The sequence below is a fragment of the Triturus cristatus genome, chromosome 1_2 (assembly GCF_964204655.1).
Source record: "Triturus cristatus chromosome 1_2, aTriCri1.1, whole genome shotgun sequence".
In the NCBI taxonomy this organism is placed as follows: Eukaryota; Metazoa; Chordata; class Amphibia; order Caudata; family Salamandridae; genus Triturus; species Triturus cristatus.
The window spans coordinates 354,824,018-354,844,233 of NC_140580.1; the positions used below are offsets into that span (position 1 = coordinate 354,824,018).

Consider the following 20,216-nt stretch of genomic DNA (forward strand, 5'->3'; position numbering starts at 1 on the left):
GATGAGGAAGCTGGAAACTTTTGGCACATTCGCTTTAAAAGCACAGCATGTTGGCGACTGGTTAATCGATTAGACCTATGTAGCGCTTTAGAAATCAAAGCGCTATGGTAGGTGCAGCAGTTACAACTCATGAAATATGGGGTGCAACTCACAAGGAGGGGGCAGGTTTGAGTGCACATTGGCTGCAATCGAACTCTTAAGATGATGGGCTGTGTGTATCCATTATCAGCACTCAGTCTTCGCTAAGTGATCTTGTTTGTTTTGTTGTTGTGTTAATGCTTTGCTGCGCCCGTTTGACTTACAACGTGCTTTCTCTTTCCACAAACTCGGTTTGTGTTGCTTTATTTTGAGATGCTTTTAGTATTACTGTCACACACATAACCACACGCACAACCACACACACACACACACAACCACACACACACACCACACACACACCCACGTACAACCACACCCACACCCACCCACATCCACACAACCACACACACAACCACCCACAACCACACATACATACAACCACACACACAAACACCCACACCTCCCACACACAACCACCCACACAACCACCCACACCCATACCCACACACAACCACATACACACACACAACCACACCAAGCATTGGCATAGCCAATAGGTCTCGCCTTTGGGACCTTATAAGTGTTTTGCCACGCAACAGTTGATGTGGTTGCACCAAGGATATTGTGCTGCATAACTAAATACTTAGAAGGTCCCAAAAGCGAGACCTATTGGCTATGCCAATGCTTGTATATGTTTTAAGCCTAAAAGGCAAAAAACATGAGCCAGTACGTCAAAGGCACAGATAAATGCGGTCGCATTTCGCCGCTCCCTTTACTCCCGTGCCAACAACTGGCTTCTCCCACTCCTGTTTTCCTCTCAGAACTGGAAAAAACACACAAACCAGGAGGGTTCCACCAGGCGCCCCACCCAACTATTTACATGCTTTTCTTGTGCAAGACACTTACTCCCAACACGGTAGGTACGGGAGTATTTAGACGTCCAAAAAAGTGAAATGACTTCAGGGTCAGACCGAGGCAAAACAAGCATTTGCAATGCAATAGGTCTCGCATTGACGCGAGTTTGAGCTATTGACATTGCAAATAACAATGCCTTTTATTTTTGCTTTCTTTTTTAAAACATAAATAAATGGCATTGTTATTTACAATGTCAATAGCTCAAACTCGCGTCAATGCGAGACCTATTGCATTGCAAATGCTTGATATATAATTCCCTCTTTTCGTTCAAAACAGCGGGCAGCAGCAGACCCGCCTGCAGAAGTCAAACTAGACTGCTGTTGCCCTGTGCATTACATCTTCACCTAGCCCCGCGCCGGTAACAATGACCGAACCTTCTTCAATTTGGGCAGAAAGCACCGAAATTGCTGGAGGCTGGAGCCTAGAGGACGACTCAGACAGAGACTCCACATCCAATCAACACTTCGAAATTTGGTGCGACGCACTGGGATTGGTTGAGAAAGAACCATTGCTCCAATCCTGGGTCACCTTACAGATTATCAACCCGCCCACTCTTAGATGATACCCAGTATTTATGTTCTGCCGAGGAATCTTGTTATGTGACCCGGAAGTGCTAAAATCATGGCCAAATGACATCCGTTAAAAGATCAACAAGGAGTAGCAGGCTGATTTCACGGCCGGCCGGTGTAAGTAGGATTTAGGCACAGTAGTGGGAATATTAAAAAATCGTTGAATTGTTCAGCAAAGAACGAGTTGTGGTAGAACACTTGAATGTTGTGACATTAGAGAAAAACACTAGCGATTGGAGCGTTTAGGGCGCTGTTGAAGCTACATTCATGCGTTTATGCTGGATGTGATGAAGTTTGCGTGAGTTTATGGATGGAACAGAACTAGTGTCTCATTGTGTGTTGAATGAATGTGAGCGTTCTGACAAGTAGGGCGCGTAATTGAGCATCTTCTGGCCATGCTGTGTACCTGTTCAAAAAATAAGCTTATCTTACTTTTATATTATCTTTGTGCTTTTAATGAAAATGGAGCAACGAAGCTGAATAGGAGGATACCGGGACTGCGTACGCAGATCTATGTAATACACTGTTTTGAGACGCCGTCCTTGGTCTGGTTGTCGCTGATGTGACTCGTATGCTGATTCCAGTGTGCTCATTCCAACCTGGGTGTGTAGTTCATAGTCTAGTTACATTTCTCTGAGTCAGCTGTCTTGAGCACAGGCCAAACATTTGGGCTTTTGTAAAAGTAGAACAGCATCCAGCTAGACTGATGAGTTGAATTTACCATACCAGGCTGTAGGATTGGGTTTTCCTCAGCCAATGGTGACTTAATTCAGATGTTGTACTACAGAGCAAAGTGAAGTGGAGACATTCCATGAGGCTTTTATTGTTTTGGTGTATATGTGGCTTATTTGTACATTCCCCATCAAAATGTTAATTCATCAGTTAGAACTGCACACCAACAGTCTAGTAAGGCTACATAGCTGCCAAGTTTTCAGATTGCTTATGTGTGTCACTTCCATGGTTTCAGTACACTTATGAGTGTTGATCAACTGCCAAATGTGACATCAGGGGGATATTTACAAGAAAATGCTGGAGCACAGTGTTACGCCAAATTTGGCAAGGCCGTGCTCTGACATTTTCAAAACGTAGGGCTGCGCTGTATTTACAAAAAGACCACGCACCTCTGTGTTTCCCCTAGCGCTACAAAAGCTGCATAGTGCCAGCGCAAGCACCCTTGCACCCTATTGCCTACGCTACAGGGGAGATTATTTATGTGCAGGAAGGGACACCTTCCTGCACACAAACAATTATTCATGGTGATTTGCCCTTTCTATGTGTGCTGCAGAATGTAGCACACTTAGAAAGAGCAAAAAATTAGGAGAAATGTATAATTTCTCATTGTATCGCCATGCTAAGACCAGGTATTACCTGGCCTTAGTTTTTGGCGCTGGCGTTGCCGCAGCCTTGTAAATCTAGAGCAGTGTCAAAAAGCAGTGGGTGGAACACCCACTGCAACACCCATTGCCCGCCCCTTTGCCACAGCAGAATGCAGCAGAAAGGGGCATATTTACAATGTGTCATTAAGCCAAGGCTCCAGCCTCCAGCAATTTCGGTGCTTTCTGCCCAAATTGAAGAAGGTTCGGTCATTGTTACCGGCGCGGGGCTAGGTGAAGATGTAATGCACAGGGCAACAGCAGTCTAGTTTGACTTCTGCAGGCGGGTCTGCTGCTGCCCGCTGTTTTGAACGAAAAGAGGGAATTATATATCAAGCATTTGCAATGCAATAGGTCTCGCATTGACGCGAGTTTGAGCTATTGACATTGTAAATAACAATGCCATTTATTTATGTTTTAAAAAAGAAAGCAAAAATAAAAGGCATTGTTATTTGCAATGTCAATAGCTCAAACTCGCGTCAATGCGAGACCTATTGCATTGCAAATGCTTGTTTTGCCTCGGTCTGACCCTGAAGTCATTTCACTTTTTTGGACGTCTAAATACTCCCGTACCTACCGTGTTGGGAGTAAGTGTCTTGCACAAGAAAAGCATGTAAATAGTTGGGTGGGGCGCCTGGTGGAACCCTCCTGGTTTGTGTGTTTTTTCCAGTTCTGAGAGGAAAACAGGAGTGGGAGAAGCCAGTTGTTGGCACGGGAGTAAAGGGAGCGGCGCTTGGCACTGGGTCACAAGGGCCTAGACCACTATGAAATAACAGCCACACTTCGCGCAGCGGATACGCGCTGCGGGGCGCCGGATTTCCGCCGGAGTTTACGCCAGAGTTAGCCCGTCTGCGCCCGTCCGCGTCCCGGAGGCGACAGACGCGTTGCGGCTTTTCGGCTCGAGTCAGCTGGCCTATTCAACATCATGCTTCACTACTCGGGCTCTGAACTCTGGTCCTTGCGGTACACAAATGGCTTCTGCCGGCCGGTTTTCCCTGCTCGCCACAAGGGTAAGCATTGCTGCCCTGAGTGTGGCTGGCGCCCGCAGAAATATTTGGGCGATGCGCCACTGAAGGCGGCGTTTTGCACTAAACATCTGGGCCTACTGCTCAACACTCGATCGTTGGGCCGGCACGCTCTGGATGTTTTTGATCTGCTGGAGTCAGAAAAACCCCTGTTTCTAATGCTCACCGAGACGTGGCTCGGCGCGGCGTCTAACCCTGATATTGCCACTGCTATCCCGCCCGAGTATAACATTTTCAGGCAGGATAGGCCGAAGGGGCGGGGAGGTGGTGTGGCTTTAATAGTCAACAAAATGGTCTCTTGCACCATTATTCCATCGGAGGTGATCAAGGATTGTGAATCCCTTGCCTTTGCCCTTGTCCTTTCTCCTCACCAATCGATTAAGGGTCTTCTAGTCTATCGGCCGCCGGGGCCCTTGGGCTCTTTTCTCGAAGAGTTCCAGTCGGTGACCTCTTCTTTGCTCTTTTCATCAGAACATTGCATTGTCGCCGGGGACTTCAACGTCCATATGGACGTTGAAACGGATCCCGATGCTTTGAAAATGTTGGAGGTCACAGCCCCTATGGGCCTTGTTCCTTACCATGTTGGGCCGACCCATGAGAAGGGACATACCCTGGATTTGACATTCTCTACGATCCCTATAGAGATGTTGGCCCCCACCCAGGTGCTTTGGTCTGACCACAGGCTGGTGAGATTTTATCTCTCAGAGTCTGGGAAGCCGGCCAGTGTCCCCCGGCAGTCTTTAGTGGGATTTAGGCCACTCCACCGGATTACTCCTGAACTGTTGGCACAGTCCTGTGCCGATCACCCCTGTGCCTTATCCGGGAATTTAGAGGAGGATGTGGAGCGTTTGCAGGTCTGGCTCTCAGAGAGGCTCAATGAGCTTGCGCCTCTGAGACCCCCCCGCAAACCCGGAAAAGGTGCTTCTGCCCCCTGGTTCACGGAAGCATTGGCGGCCTCGCGTCGGCAATGCAAGGTAGCGGAAAGAGCCTGGCGCGTGAAATACGACGCGACGGCGAAACTCACTTACAGGTCTCTGGCGAAAGCGTACCATCGGAATATCCTCGCGGAGAAGAAGGCTTACTTTGCTAGAAGAATTGAAGCCGCGTCCAACTCCTGTAAGGAGCTTTTCGCCATTGTGCGAGAGTTTACAGCCTCTCGCACAGCGCCTGCCCAGACCCCCCCTCCTGCGCCTTGGGTCAGGGCGATTGCGGACTTTTTCACCTCTAAGATCCAGCGGATTCAGGATTCCTTCAGTGTGTTGGATCCTGAGGCACCAGGTCGGGTGGAGAACGCCGCTGCTACCCGACTGAGTGCCGGTGTGACTTTGGCGGCTTTCCCCCCTCTTTCGCTGTCAGCTTCTCTTGACCTGATGGGAGGACTAAAGTCCGGTTCCCCTCGGGATGCTTGCCCCGCAAAATTTCTGGCTAAAATGGCAGCTGTCATGAATCCTCTTGTGAACCCCCTGTTGAACTGTTCTCTTGCACAGGGTGTGGTTCCCCAGTCCTGGAAGCAGGCTATGATTATTCCCCTGCTTAAAAAGCCTGGTCTGGATGTAGAGGTTTTAGCGAATTATAGACCTATTTCGCTCCTGCCGGCTCTGGCGAAGGTCATTGAAAAGCACGTGCATAGGGCGCTTGCCGATTACTTGGAGGCCCACCATCTATTGCACCCTACCCAGTCGGGTTTTCGCGCCAATCTGAGCACCGAAACAGCCCTCTTGGAAGTCTCGGAGGCGGTAAAGGAGGTGTTGGATTCGGGTGGGAGAGCGATGCTGGTGTTGTTAGACTTGTCGGCGGCCTTTGACACCGTCCCCCACGAGGGTCTGCTTGCTAGACTCTCAGAGATTGGTCTGTGTGGGACGGTGCTCCAGTGGTTTCGATCTTTTCTGGCTGGTCGTCGACAATCGGTCTGGGCTTCTGATTGCGCCGCCGATATGTCGCCTTTGGGTGTCGGAGTTCCTCAGGGCTCCGTCCTGAGCCCGACTCTTTTTAATATCTTTATGACCCCTCTGGCGGCCCTGGCGGAGTCTTTCGGGGCCCAGATCGTCTCTTATGCTGATGACACCCAGCTCCTCTTCACCTGTGAGAGGGGTGCGGACTTCGATGGAGGTAGGATCCAGGGTTGCCTTGAGGCTGTATTTCAGTGGTTCCATCAACACAGCCTCAAGTGCAACTCGGATAAATCTGAGGTCCTCTTCTTTGGGTGCAGCTCGGACCCGGACTGGAAAGTGTGGTGGCCTGAGAACATGTTTCCACCAGCTAGTTCCTCCCAGGTAGCAAAAAACCTTGGGATTAAGATCGATAATGGCCTCACACTACGTTCGCAGGTAATCGGCCTCACAGGGACCTGCTTTGGCGTACTCCGGATGCTTCGCAAGTTCCTCCCTCTGCTATCGGAGGCACATAGGAAGATCACGGTGCAGGCGATGATAGGCTCGAGAATAGATTATGCCAATGTTCTCTATCTCGGCCTGCCTGAATACCTGCTTCAACGACTACAGGTCGTTCAGAATTCAGCTGCACGTGCTATTTTTGGACTACCTCGTTGTGCCAGAGCTTCGGGCCTTTTGGAATCTCTCCATTGGCTTCCTGTCCGGAAGCGGATAGTTTTTAAATCTCTCACCCTGGCACACAAAGCCTTGTACAGATCTGGAGCAAAATATCTCCAGGACAGGTTGTCTTTTTACCGTCCGGCCAGATCGCTCAGGTCGGAAGCCTTGTTTTTTGCTGTAGTCCCCCGCGCGAAGAGAGCTCGCATTGGCGGCCGCTCCTTCAAATGTTTAGCGCCTCAGCTGTGGAACAAATTGCCTGTGGCCCTGCGTAGCACTCCAAACTTGCTGGCTTTCAGGAAGGGGCTTAAAACCTGGCTTTTTACTTCTTAGTTTCAGGTTCTATTAGGTTTCCTCTTCTTTATTTTCTTTTTGTCTATTTCCGTTGTTGTGTTCCATGATTAGTATGCATTCTAAAGCGTCGGGACACTCCTTGGAGTAGCTGTACGCTATACAAAAACCTGCATAACATAACATAACATAACAAGTTAAATGGGGCAATACCACTGGAGCGTCAGAAATAGTGACGCTCTGGTGGTGTTAGGGGCTTGTAAATATGCCCTTTAGAGTGACACTTTCTCGCGAGTAAAACCAAGCAATTAAGTGCATGGAACGATATAAAATAAGAAATGACATCCTTTTAAGCATTGCAAAGCTCCAAAAATATCTGTTGGGGAACTCCTGAAATGGAAGGTCACTAACTTACAAACTCCTTACAAGATGACTATCTATGGCAGCCTCTCATACGGTGCATAATTAAAAAATGTAAGTGTCAGGCATTTTCACAGTGCTTTCAGTTGCAGGGACATCGAAGCACTATTATACAAAAGTCACTATTCCTCACTGTACCAGCAGGACTCAATTCTGTTTCTCGCTGGTTACATGCCAAACATCTGCAGTGAGTGGATTAACTAATTGAGGTTTCTTAATGTAAAAAAGGGCATTTCCCACATTTTCTCTTTTTTTCTGTTGTGTTGTGAGACCTAGACTGCATTGGGTTCTTGAGCAGTCAGATCGGAAGCCCATATATTGCCTTATAACGTCTGCAGTATCAGGTTACACCAGATGTTTATTTGAAGATTGGCAGTACCATAGTTTATGGATGCAGACCACTTGGTTTTACTAGCTGCATGAAGCTGGAAATTGCCACATATCATTCATTGCACATTATTATTACATACGTTTCATTCTCTGTGTGGATGGAGCAAGTTCCAACCTAAACCTTGGCATTTTAGTGCGACTCATTCCCTCAAATATACATTTAGAAAAGTATGCCTCTATTTCAGCCTGGTGTAAAAACAAGCCTGCAGGGATCAGAGTGAACTTCAGTGCACAGTCAGAGAGACTAAGAGAATGCGTGACTCACGCAAGTGGCTGTGGTGAGTGTGTCTGTCAGGCGCTTGACTTGTCGCTCTTATGCTTCCTCCCCAAGTTCTTAGGCCAGGCTGTTTGGAGGGGGGGGGGGCTCAATAGATTCCTCCAGTGCGGAGTGCCGGGGTTGCTGTTCACGAAATCAGTTACACAGGGACTGCAGGCCTCAAAATCATAAAAACGTTACCAGACCTGCAGGTCTCGTGACTTCAATAATCTACTTGACCTAAGCAATGTACTTGAACCATTTCAAATTGTGTGCTCTTTAGGAAATATTTTATCTTAGAGTCGCTGTTTTCTTCAATATCATATTATGAGAGCACTTTCAAATATGTGAGTTCAGCCTTTCTGCTGTACGAACATCTTAGTTTGATTTAACAGACTAAACCTTTGCTCCCTTTGTAATAAGAATGAATCCCACATATAGAGTGCACATGACCTTTTGGCTTGCCTCTTGAATTCACCAATTGCATTGTCAGGGCGGGGGCAGGTGTTTCTCAGTTCATATTTGCAAACTAACTTTTAATAAATATTTTTCTAAAGCATGATGTGGTATCACTCTGTCATTTACAGACAGCACATTTTTCATTGAAATGATCACAAACATTCCTACTAACATGCACATTTGCTGATAAAACTATGTAGTGTATGAACAATAATGTGTGAAAATTGGAAAGCTGAATTTCAGCAAAAATACTTTATCGTTTGAACATCACCAACTAAAGTGTTCAGAATTGTTTTTACCTCCATGTTTGAATAAAAAAAAACAGTGGCTGACAATTCAGCAAGGACTATTGTGCTGGATATGCAACTATGCTGTGTCTGGAAGCACCGGATGTGCCACTACATACGATGTTTCCACTCTTATACAAAAGTTGTTCGGGGTGTGTGTGAAAATAAGTAGCTGAGAAAGAAGAGAATACATGTGGACAATCTCTGGCTTTAACATGTCTGCCTTTTCCAATGCATGTGTCCTACCCATGTTCCTGAATTTAAAGCCAGTGAAGTTTACACTGTACCCGAGGATAACGTCACCAATATTCTCAAGTAGCTGTTATTTCTTGAGGATGAAAGTGGTGTTTTTTTTCCTAACGTATCCTCATCTGAACAGAAAATTAACATTTTTATGAGGTGTCTCAGTGGTCTCCCTCATTATTTTGAAACCCATCACTTCTTTTGAGCACCAAAGAGACTGATTCTTACATAAGCTATAGACATGACATGAATCTTGGATCTACTGCTCAAATCCTGTGATTCATAGGACTACTTAATCTGTACAACCTCTATAAAGGCATGTGTACGTCATTGCTGTAAACAACCACGTTTGAAGTAATGTTCATTGGAATTGATAACCTATATTCCTTCATCACAACAGTGTGGCTTTAGTTCTTCCTTAACCTGGATAGGAGTGCCGGGGTATGTCTGAGACTGAAGACAAAAATGATTGGGCAAATAAAGCTGTGAGGGAGCTCAAAATTAGCCCCTAATGTTCAAGGGAAGTAAAGAAAGAAATTCACAAACCAACAGCCTTCCCCCTCCAATCCTCACCCACTCTTCAGAAATTCAGAAGGGGACTCGAGACCTGGTTGTTCAACTGATTCCACCTGAGCAGCCTGGCTCTCAGCGTCTGGATACCCTCGCGAGTAATTAACAGAGCTTTATAAATCCTATTTTTAGATTGACTATTATGTTGTTGCCCCTATTATGCCATGAACAGACACAATTGTGTCAGAGATAGACCCCTTAACATAGGTGTAGCATATCATTTTTGTGACAATGTTTATTAGGGAGAGACACTCACTCCCCCTCCCCACCACACAACGCCCAACCTTCATATGACTTAGCTAGGATGTAAGACGAGACAGATGGTCATGTGGCTGAACCCATAGGTCGACAATATGTGTGTTTGAATGTTATCATGCGGCCCTGCCTTTGGTGTGGCTGGCTACCACTCTGAGAGTCTTGATATGAGCAGTGTTGTCTTTAATATGCACAGACTCTCTTGCATACAGTGCAGGGTTTGGCTTCATCTCTGAGAGCTACTTTGAGAGTGCTGTAAGCTATCAGTAGCTCCCGAGCTACTTGTTGGAGACCTGTGACATAAACCATCTACTATTCAACTGAGTTGGTTTTGGGGCAATGGGAAAGTGTTCTATTTCACTGACTTTCATCTTCTGCACCCTGGTCAAAATATAAATGATAAATAATCACTAGATGCAGACTTTACTTCTTGGTTTTGAGGTAGAATGACTCCAGCTCTTTTGAAGGACTAATTGTAGTCTGAAGTCTTCATTGCAGGTGTATTGCTGGGCTTTAAAGTCCTTCTGACTCTTAACAAGCTAGGTGACCATGCTAGCAAGGTAGGTAGCATTAGCAAGATAAGTACTAGCATACAGAAAGAGAGGCTTTATATAGGGGAGACATACCCCCCTGTGCTTTACAAACGGTCGGTACACCCAGTACCAAGTTAGGTCTTCAATTGCAGGGATGAATGGGGTCTCTGAGACTAGCCCTATTCTTGAAGGCCCTCGTGGCCTGAAGGTACCTATTTTTTTTTTTTTATAGCACACTTGTAGGGGAAGCAGACCAGCAGATGTCAGGCAACAAGGTGAACTCAGGACTGTGGGAAGGAGAAAAGGCACAGTGTGGTAATTTGTCTTTCCAGTCCAGATGCTATTTATTCAATTAGGAATCCTAATTAGTTTTGGTAAAGCAGCTCACTGTTTAATGCCTATATTTAGGATTTGTGCTGTTAATGGACTAGGCCTGCATTTAAATCGTCTACAGCTGAGATATTAATTCCTATTATGCGGCAATACTGTGATAAGTGTCTCACCACTCATTTTTAATACAGGTTTCTGAGTTCTTGGCTTTGTTATACGTCTGAAGGTCGGTTTCATTAAAGTAGACAAGATGGTTATTGTTAGATTGACGAAACAAATATAACAATTCGAGATGTCTTAATAAAACGTATATTTTTTATGTTCCTTTCTGAAAACAGTTTCTTTCATGATGTTTCTACGCTGAGAAATATGGACAGTTCTTTCGTTCAGCACAGTGTGAAGATTCTGCAGGCACTGAACAAGCAGAGACAAGAAGGAAGATTTTGTGATGCTACTTTGGCTGTCGGTGGTATCTTATTCAAGGCCCATTGGAGTATTCTGGCTAACGCAAGCCAGTTTTTCCAAAGCTTGTATGGAGATGGGACATCTGCCAACATCATCCTTCATGGAAGTTTTTCCGAAGTGATTGGCCTGTTGCTAGACTTCCTGTACACCGGAGACCTGGCCATTACAGAAGAGAATGTGGGGAAGGTGCTCCTCGCATCGAAGGAACTGTGCATTTTTGATGCAGTGGAGTTTTGCGAAAAGTTTGAGGTGAAATGCTTCCAAACAAACGCCCCAACTGAGGAATATTTGAATGAGTACAATGTGGTTGACTCTCTCCATGGACATGTTAAGCCACCTGCTGAGTCTGACAGCGAAGACACTGTAGAAGTGGTCTGTGAAATCCACCCACCTCTGGCGCAAGAAGCCGCCCCTATAAACTGTATTCCTCAAAGCCAGGCACATTCTTTAACATCAGTTCTTGGGAAAACACCTTCCTCACCAGACACATTAGAACCGGCAGAAGAAGTGAAAACAAGCCACGAGAATAATGAACTGAAAAGGCCAACGAGGAGGAGCAGACAAGATGACAGTGTCTTCAGTAACGAGGTTGTAGTAAAGTTCATTTTCTAACTTATTGCATGTTGACTGTAGTGACCGTAGATTCGCATGGATCGTAGTGGCAGAGATGCAGAGCACAAACTTTTTTTTTTTTAAATCCTTTTTTTCTATAAATATCCTTACCGCGTTTCATTCAGTTCTGGGAATCATATATTTATTTTCCCTATTTTTTTCCCTCTCCTAAACCACACCAATCAAGATCTCAGCTTGTGGCATCTGATAAAAGAACATTTCTTTTATTTGTATTCTCTTTGATACCTATTTTATTCTCTGGTCTTCTTGCCTCGTCTGAGCTGATAGAGGACCAGAAAAGTTTATTTGCTGTATTACTGCGTGTATGCTGAATTATATTCAAATTGTATGTGTACATAGTTAATTGGGTAACTTTAGTCACAGCATACCAACACAAATGTCACAGTACCTACTGTATTCTTGGTGCAACTTCTAGAGGACTGTGCAACGAAGAGTAGAACACCTCCTTGCTCACATTTCCCCCCAAAGTTTTACCCACCACTACTCTACCTTCCCTTAGGTAGGCTCAGAATCTTGCTGTCCTCGATACTTTGAACACAAATGTCCGGTCATATCGGCTGTGTAAATGGTAGACACCTCTAGTTACAAATGCTGCACCATGTAATTTATTAGAATTATATTTTTACTTTTTCATTCATAAATCTATAAGAAATGTGTTGGTCTAACTCGAACCTTTTTCCAAAATGTGCTTTTTTCCCCTCAGTTTAAACCTTCATAAAGTGTTTTGATTGCAAAAAAAGTGTCCATCTTTTTGCCAAAGGGTAATGTGATATATTGCTTAAAAGACTGCAATATTTTTGTTAGCAAAAAACAATATTTTTTTGTAGGATTATCAGGGGGGGTGGGGGGGCTTGAAAGTGAACATTATAATTCTCATTTCTTTGTTCCATTCCACATTATTACCAAAGAAGGAATAAACCAACACGTTCCAATAAGTGCGTACATATCTCCACATTCTTTGTCTCTCAGTGATCTTAGACCACTCAAATCTCAGCTTTAATAATCAACTGCTTCCAATCGATGCATATCTACTTTCATATTCTTTGGTGATTTTGTGTCCCTCAAACCTCATCAGTATTAATCAACAGTGCAATTCACGTTTATAACTATTTCAGTTCAGACGCGGTATTTGGCAAATTTCTATTAAAGATTACAGTGGTTATTCCAAATTATTACCAATTGTAAAAACATTACTATTATAGATGTAGTCCCGTTTGCAACTATTTCTTAACGTCTTCCAAATTGTGCCATAATATACACCTTTCAGCTACATAGAAAATGAATTACAGACCTACTTATTTTTTAATAATCATTGTAATGCCTTTGCTTTCTCTCAACCGCATATTTTTCTCCTATACTTGCCGACTAAATGAGTAACCATTGTGATGAACTTTCTTTAAGAGCAACAACCCCCCGTCTTTTAACAGTCTCTATCTATTGACTATCTGCAAATACAGTGCCACCAATCTCCTTTTATGACCATGCACTCAAAGGGGACTCGCAATCAAAAGTATGTTAATGATCTGCAATCATCTACATTTGATATCCTTTGGTTTTTTTGTCCTTCAGGAAGGGATCTCCATTTAAAATATGCCCCGTATACCTGTATGGCTATCTCAGATGTTGATGTTTTTTAAAACCCAGTCCTAGAATGATGCTTCTTTTCCTGAGAACACATTTGCTGAAGTTACCTTTTTGCCTTCATGTACAATTCTGTACATTCATACTATTTTTTTTATTACAATTGTTGGTAATGAGAATGGTGCATGTTCTTATGCATTTTCTCAAAGTTCTCTTGCGGTCCATGGTTACTGGGAAGTGTCCAAGGTGGGCTCTGTTGTTTTGATTCAATAAATATTTTTCAAGGTTACAGCAAAAAATAACTCGATACACTTGCCCCTCCTCACCTGAGAACCACACCAATCACAGAAGTCATTTCAGTTGGTGTATACCCATTATTCATAGGCATTATCTAATTTCACAGTAATAATCTCCATGTAAACGAATAAAGCTGCTCACTTTGTAAAGCCACAGTGCCATAGCATTTGTTGTATCTACAGTCATTCCCAAAGTAAGAGACTAGCAATGCCCTCTTTTTTTGGAAAAAGTGTGGAATAAGCATCGTGCCCCATCTTATAGGATTGCCTGTTTAGCTGAGAGGAGCATGAGGTTTCCCAGGGCAAGTATCCTCTTAGAAGAAATCCAGCTGTCCCTTGTGTACCACCCCAGTAATATACACACCGGTCCTCAGGTAATTGTTTTCCCAGTGCTTCTTTTATAGCTTTCATAATTTCACCCCAGAAACCACAAAAGTTCTTGCAGCCCCACAGGATGGTTTTTTCGGTGTGTTTGTCTCTGCAGGCCCTTCAGCATCTATCCTGCTTAGCTGTATCCATTGCATATAAGCGTGCAGGTGTGAGAAGACATCTGTACAGTGTTTTGCTGAATGACTCCAAGCCCTGGGCATGTAATATACCTTTCCTCGACCCACTGATTATATCCCATTTAATATCTGTAATGTTCGCACTCAGTTCTTCCCCCCACTTAGACTGTAAACTAGCTTTTCCTTGTGTTCCTGTGTTGTTCATTGGAAACTTTCTGAAGGATTTTTTCAAATGGGTAAAAGGCATTGCAGCAGCTGTTTGTCTGGATTGAGAGCCCAGTGGCACACATGCATGTATTTAGAACATTCTGATTTTTATAACCCCTACTGCTCGCTCAACACTTATAAAAACAATTTTATCTTTATACTCCTGAACAAATCCCTCAAACACATGCAGTGGGTCCTCCCCCGAGCATTTAGTGCTCTCCTATCCCTTCTTGGGGTGTATGCCAGATTGCCAAAAGATTGGAGTGAAAGGGGCTGGCAGAGAGGCGAGGTCCATATTTTTTCACCTCTGTAAACCCTGAACCTGAGGGATACACTTGTTATTGAGAAGCAGGAAATATTGACGGGTTATGTTTAGGATTGTGCCACAAGACCTCCCAAAGCGGCCATCCAGCCAAAGCGTGGTCTCAGTAACATCAATTTCTCTCAGTCTCTACTTTAGACCAAGCCAGTAGGTATCATAGATGTGCAGCTTGGTAGGTACCACAGAAAATGTGGGATCCTTAGGCAACCCCAGTTTGTCGGGCGAAAGTCTAATTCCTCAGGATTCTCGCTTTCTTTCCTCCTCCTATGAAATTGGTGCACATGAGTAGTGTATATGCCAAGAAATGCAGTTTTATTATTAGAACAAGTGCCTGAAATAAAAAGAGCAGCTAGATAGCGGTGTCCTCTTTAGTCACTATACGTCCTTCCATGGTGAAGCTAATTTATGCCACTGTTGTGTGGCAGCTCTAAGCTCTGCCAGCATTGGAGAGAAGTTTGCATTATATGTTCGTGTAATCATTGCAGATGATGTATCCCTGAATAGTTATCATATTGCACTGTTAAATTGGGAGTGTGCCTGTACCCATTCTGCTGTCTCTAACGGCATATTGATTTTTAAAGTCTCAGACGTGTATAGATTTATCTCAAAGCAGAAAAAATGCGTAAGAGAGTTGACTGGTGTCCTTTAGGGTTAGTCATCAAATTTAGAATATCATCAATGGACGTTAAACTTTTGAATTCATCAATACCCAGTTTTAACCCCTCAGTACATGGATCGTTATGGAGCTTCTGGGCATGGGGTTCAACCTATATCGCAAACATTTGTAGTGATAGTGGACATCTCTGCATTCTGCCGCTCTTGACTCTAATTACAGGAGAGTTCCTACAATTCACTCTGACTTATGCGTTGGGCTTTGAAAATTCCCCCAATGCCACTGACTAAAATATCTAGTTATTAGGACTTTGTGTAAAAAAAAAAAACTCAACCTGGTTTTATCAAAGGCTGAGTCTACCACCATCAACAATACAGGCTTTTTTTGTTCATTTACTATGTCTGCCACGTGTAAAGTATTGTTTGTGTTGTCTCCAGCTTGTCAGTGGTTTATGCATTCTGATTGCTCTGGTTAAATTAACTTGGGTACCAAAGATTCTAACGTCTTGGGAATATCTTTGTGAATATTTTCATGTCAACATTAAGGACCGAAGTAGGGCGGAAGAGACCACATTATTGCTTTTTCCCCTTGTTGACGGTATTCTTGCCTCTGCCATGGATATGGGTCATTGCTCTGGTGTCAGCCATAGTTTTGAATGGGCATCAGGTTACAACAACAATCTTTATAGAAAGGTGGTGGGAAATCCCATCTGTGCCTGGGGCTGAGCTCATTCTTAAGGTTTTGATGGTGCCTGCTATCTCCTTTGGTGTGATTGGTTCCTCAAATCTCCTTTTGATCCTCTTGTATGGTTTTCTGAGCAATGTCTATTAAATAACCTTTTCAGTGGAAGTGATCCACTGGCTCGCTAGAATATTGATCTTGATACAATTAAAATACTGTTTCTAGCTTATCCTATGTATTAGCCTGTCATCCATACCTTTTTAATAGATTTGATAAATATCTGGGGGGGGGGGGGTTCATTTCAGTTTGCCTGCCAGCAGGTTTCCTGCTTTATTGCTTCCTTTATAGTAATGTTATTGAACCCTTGCTAGTGTATATTCCGTCTTATAAAGTTCTAAGAATCAGGGTTGACCTCGGATTACTAGGACTCTGCACCATGTATTTAGGAGAGTGTAGCTTTATGCCATGTATGCTGCTCTTTCTATTCCTTATCTAAGAACCGTCTGTAGGAGAGTGGCATCGACTGCATAGTTGCCCCCAACTTTTTGCTGATGTTTTGACTGTTTTATTACACTAGCCAGGCTGTGGCCCTGCTATCCAGGACCACAGCCTATCTGCTTCTTACCTAAACTGATGTGAGTACCCTAGGTACCTTCCAATTGGATACTGAGGACACCCCACCAGCCCCTTGTAGATAGTACCCTAGGTACCCTGGGCATGGGTCCCTCAGAGGCCTACCAGGGGCTGCAGCACTTATTGTGCCACCCCTGGGATAGCCATACCAAATGACCCCACCAGACCACTACTGTAGTCTGGGTAAGGTGGTGCTTGCACCCCTTACAGGGATATAGGTAACCTCTATCCCACTTAATACAACACATATATCCTCATAGGTCACCCCTAGAGCAGGCCTTGCTAATCCTACAAGGCAGGGTGCTGAGATGTGTGAGGGGGGACCCCTACCTGAGTAGGGCCCCTCTGCAACCTTCGTAAAATCATTACTGGGTTGTTTGTAGTGTAGCCATACCATATACTCTTAACCGCATTATAAGTCTATTGCGATAGCGTGATACCTTGAGAATGGCTACACAGAACTATATCTTGTTTGGTGTCAAACATGTAGGAATCATACCCCCAATTCTGCCATGGGACTGTGGGCATGATTTCCCCCCTGCTAGAGGGGCGATATGGGAAAAGCGGCAGAATTTAGACACCAATTTAAAAGTGCACGCGAAGTACAAAATGGACGCTACCCGCCACCCACACGACTCTGGCTGCCTGTTGCTGGGCAGAACTCCAGCCACGGCAGCTGGACAATAGGGATCCTGTTGCAGGGAGGTGTTCCCACCTCCCCAGACAGACTATGTGGATTGGAACTGGGTGGGTGCACCATAGGATGCCTTTCAGAGTTGCACGTAGGCTTCTCCAGTGCCTACATTCTGCATACACCACCTGGAACCGGTTTAGGGGCATCCTTTCCCCTGCCCAGGTGGGAAACACACAAAGGGGAGAGGGTGTAGCCACCCTTTCCCGCCTGACCTCTCATTGGTGGACCCTGATCTGGACACTCCCCTAATCTTTGGATAAAGGTGAATACTGGGTCCCCAGAGCCTCAGATTATTCTTGAACTTCACAGTCTTGACCTTAGACTTGCTGCCGCACAGCTACCTGAAGAAATCTCCCTTGGGGTAAAGGAGTTACCCCCCTGCTTGGCAGGCACCTGAAACACTGCCAGTGACCCGGTTGGAACCTCGCTGCTCCTTCGGACATAGACAACTCTTTCCTACCTTGAGGTGGGTTTCCAAGCATCCCAGAGGCCAGTGAGTGTGCACAGCAAAGCTCTGCACCGTGGACCCCGTGGGTGCCGAGATCCCCAATACCCCAGGACACCGGCCACCTCTTGCATAGCACCCGACCCCGACGAGTGAGGAAGTTGTGCTTTGGCCCATTATTGAGCCAACCTCTCTGCAGCAACTGTGCCAAAGATCGACGCCCTAGCCCGCTCCGGCGACCCGTGGGCGCACCTTTACGCACGCCAAATTGCTGCCTTCCGCGGTCCCTTGTCTCTCGACTTGTGGGCCCTAGCGGAGGACAATCCTCGATTCCAAGAGTTCCCCTGGTTGCTCCAGGCCTGCTCTTCAGTCTCCTCGCTGGAGACCTCGCTCAGACCTCGTGGGTCTGCACCAGTAGCTGCTTTGTGTTTCTTGCGTGGGTTGCGGTTGCCAAGGCTTAGTGGATCCAATCCGGACACTAACACCGCAGCGACCCTCATCCTTCGTGGGACAGTCGCCCTCCAGAAGCTGGCCTTCCTTGAAGCCTCCTGGACCCCGTGGCTGACGATCCAAGCTACACCTCTTCGACCTGGAAGCACCCGACATTGAAGGGCTCCTTCCCTTGAGCCCCCTGGTCACTGTGCCGTGACCCAGACTCTGTCCCCTCTGCTTTCAGGTTCCTCTCTACAAGATCTACATTTTCATTCTTCACGACAACGACGACGCTTGTGGCTAGCAGCAGGTCTTCACGTTTTGCCATTGAAAATCAGCCTGCGACCCGACATCGAAAACGACCTATGCACCCGGCTTCCCTGGGGCAGGTAACAGTGGTACCTTGGTACTCTCGTGGGTGTGGGCCCTTCAAAAGCTTAACTCTAAAGTGTTGAACTTGAACTCCTGCTAGAAGTGTTTTTAAACGTGTAAAATCAAACCGCGACATTCTCCATAGGCTATAATAGAGATCCCGACAGTAACTTCAGTCACTGCACGCGTCTCCCGTGGGTCCCCTTCCTCACTACCTTTGGTGGTTTCACAAGGGGCCAGCGACCCTAAATGCCCTAGGCATTGTCTGTAGAATTGCCGTGGTTCTTATACCACTTTTTTGATATATGGTTTGGTCCCCCCCGGGTCCTTGTGATTCCAGTGCTATTTATTGTAACTATCAATGCTTGTTTGAATTGTATCTTCACCTCTAGCCTCATAAAGAGACTAGTGGGGTTATTCCTAGAATAAATACATATATTTTAAATATATACCTGTGTGGACTACTCTTTCATTTGGTTATTCAAGAGGTTATCTATGGTAAAACAATAAGCTTAACACTCCTTCAAGACTTAGCCTGAAGGCTGCTCTCCACAGCTACCACTAGGATAGCTTTCTTTAAAGGTTGTCTTTAACCTATCACCCTAAGAGTCGAATTGGACTGGTACAAGGTGGCCACTAGAACTAGTGACCAGCATATGCCAGGCCAACTTCTCACACCATCTAATTACCTCCCTCACTTTTCTTAGTTTTACAAATTTCTGCGATGCAGCGCATCCATCTCAGTATTACTTTTCCCAAATCCCACACAATCTATAAAGAGCATCCCATGCATCATTAAATTGAATGAACTCCTTGCTTTGTGTGGTGCCATTGGATCTCTAAGTAAGGACTGATCTAAGTACTACGCAGGGTCTTAAGTCCTCTGTTGTCCAATTTTAATATGCACCTAACCGGTCCATTATCATATAGATTCTTGAATAAGGCTTGTGTGCAGCAGCAATGGATGAAAAATCCCTGACTAGAGGCTGGGCTGTATGCCAAGTATCTCTTAATCCTGCATCTGCGAGCCAGGCTGTGCCCTAACAAGATAGTGGTCTCCTCATAGCAGTGTCACCATCTGCCTAATTTTCCATTTATTATGAAATTCCAGCCCCCATCTCCAATTAAAGGATTCAGCTAATACTGTTTGGATTGTGTGTCTTAAAAGTCCGTCATGTCTCTGACTTGGGGCATACATTGCTGCAGGCAATATTGGTTGAGCCATTGAGCAGTAGCCATCTCTCTTCCTTGCCCATCACTGACGCTGTAAGTATGAAGTTTAATCCGGAACCAGAAAGGATCCCCACTGCACTTGCCTTTGCTGATGAGGGGGGGAAAAATGCTGGTGGGAAAAAAGGAAGTCTTCCAGTATCTTTTGCAAGGCACTGGGGTTCTTGCAGACAATATATATCTTTCGGGATTCTCAAAATAGCAATTCTTTTTGCTGGGATTGTTAACATTGCTCATGTTGAACCATATAAATGTGACATTTTTCTCCCCGTTTTTAATATATATGTATAATTTCGTTTTTGTACATTTTGAGCCTGGAGCACTTCTCTGGGTATTGACCTTCCAGACCAGTTCTACATCTCTCTTCACAGAATAATGCCTGTCCCTTCCCCGTTGTAGAGCATTTCTCTGTATTACACCCCAATTTCCCCCTTATTGCCCCCAATTTCCCCAGCCACCTGTGAATTGACTAAGTGTTCCTTTTATAACATATGTTCCTCATCTGGATTGGTAATTTTCAAGCAAATCTGTTGGTATCCTAGAAACCCAGATCTTAAGGCCTC

General features: G+C 45.0%; 1 protein-coding gene across 4 annotated transcripts in view; it reads left to right on the top strand.

The window, feature by feature from the left end:
• The first annotated feature begins 1,527 nt into the window (after positions 1 to 1,527).
• ZBTB48 (zinc finger and BTB domain containing 48) overlaps positions 1,528 to 20,216 on the top strand; it is a 202,188-nt gene continuing 183,499 nt past the window's right edge. Inside the window, exons 1-3 of one of the 4 annotated variants that reach the window (XM_085604366.1) lie at positions 1,638 to 1,679; positions 7,796 to 7,888; positions 10,882 to 11,599. In XM_085604366.1, the coding sequence (XP_085460492.1) occupies positions 7,863 to 7,888; positions 10,882 to 11,599 (744 nt within the window). In that variant the 5' untranslated portion in view covers positions 1,638 to 1,679; positions 7,796 to 7,862. Of the gene's footprint in view, positions 1,680 to 7,795; positions 7,889 to 10,881; positions 11,600 to 20,216 lie in introns of all 4 variants that reach the window. The other 3 variants (XM_085604376.1, XM_085604393.1, XM_085604386.1) reach the window with 3 other exon arrangements.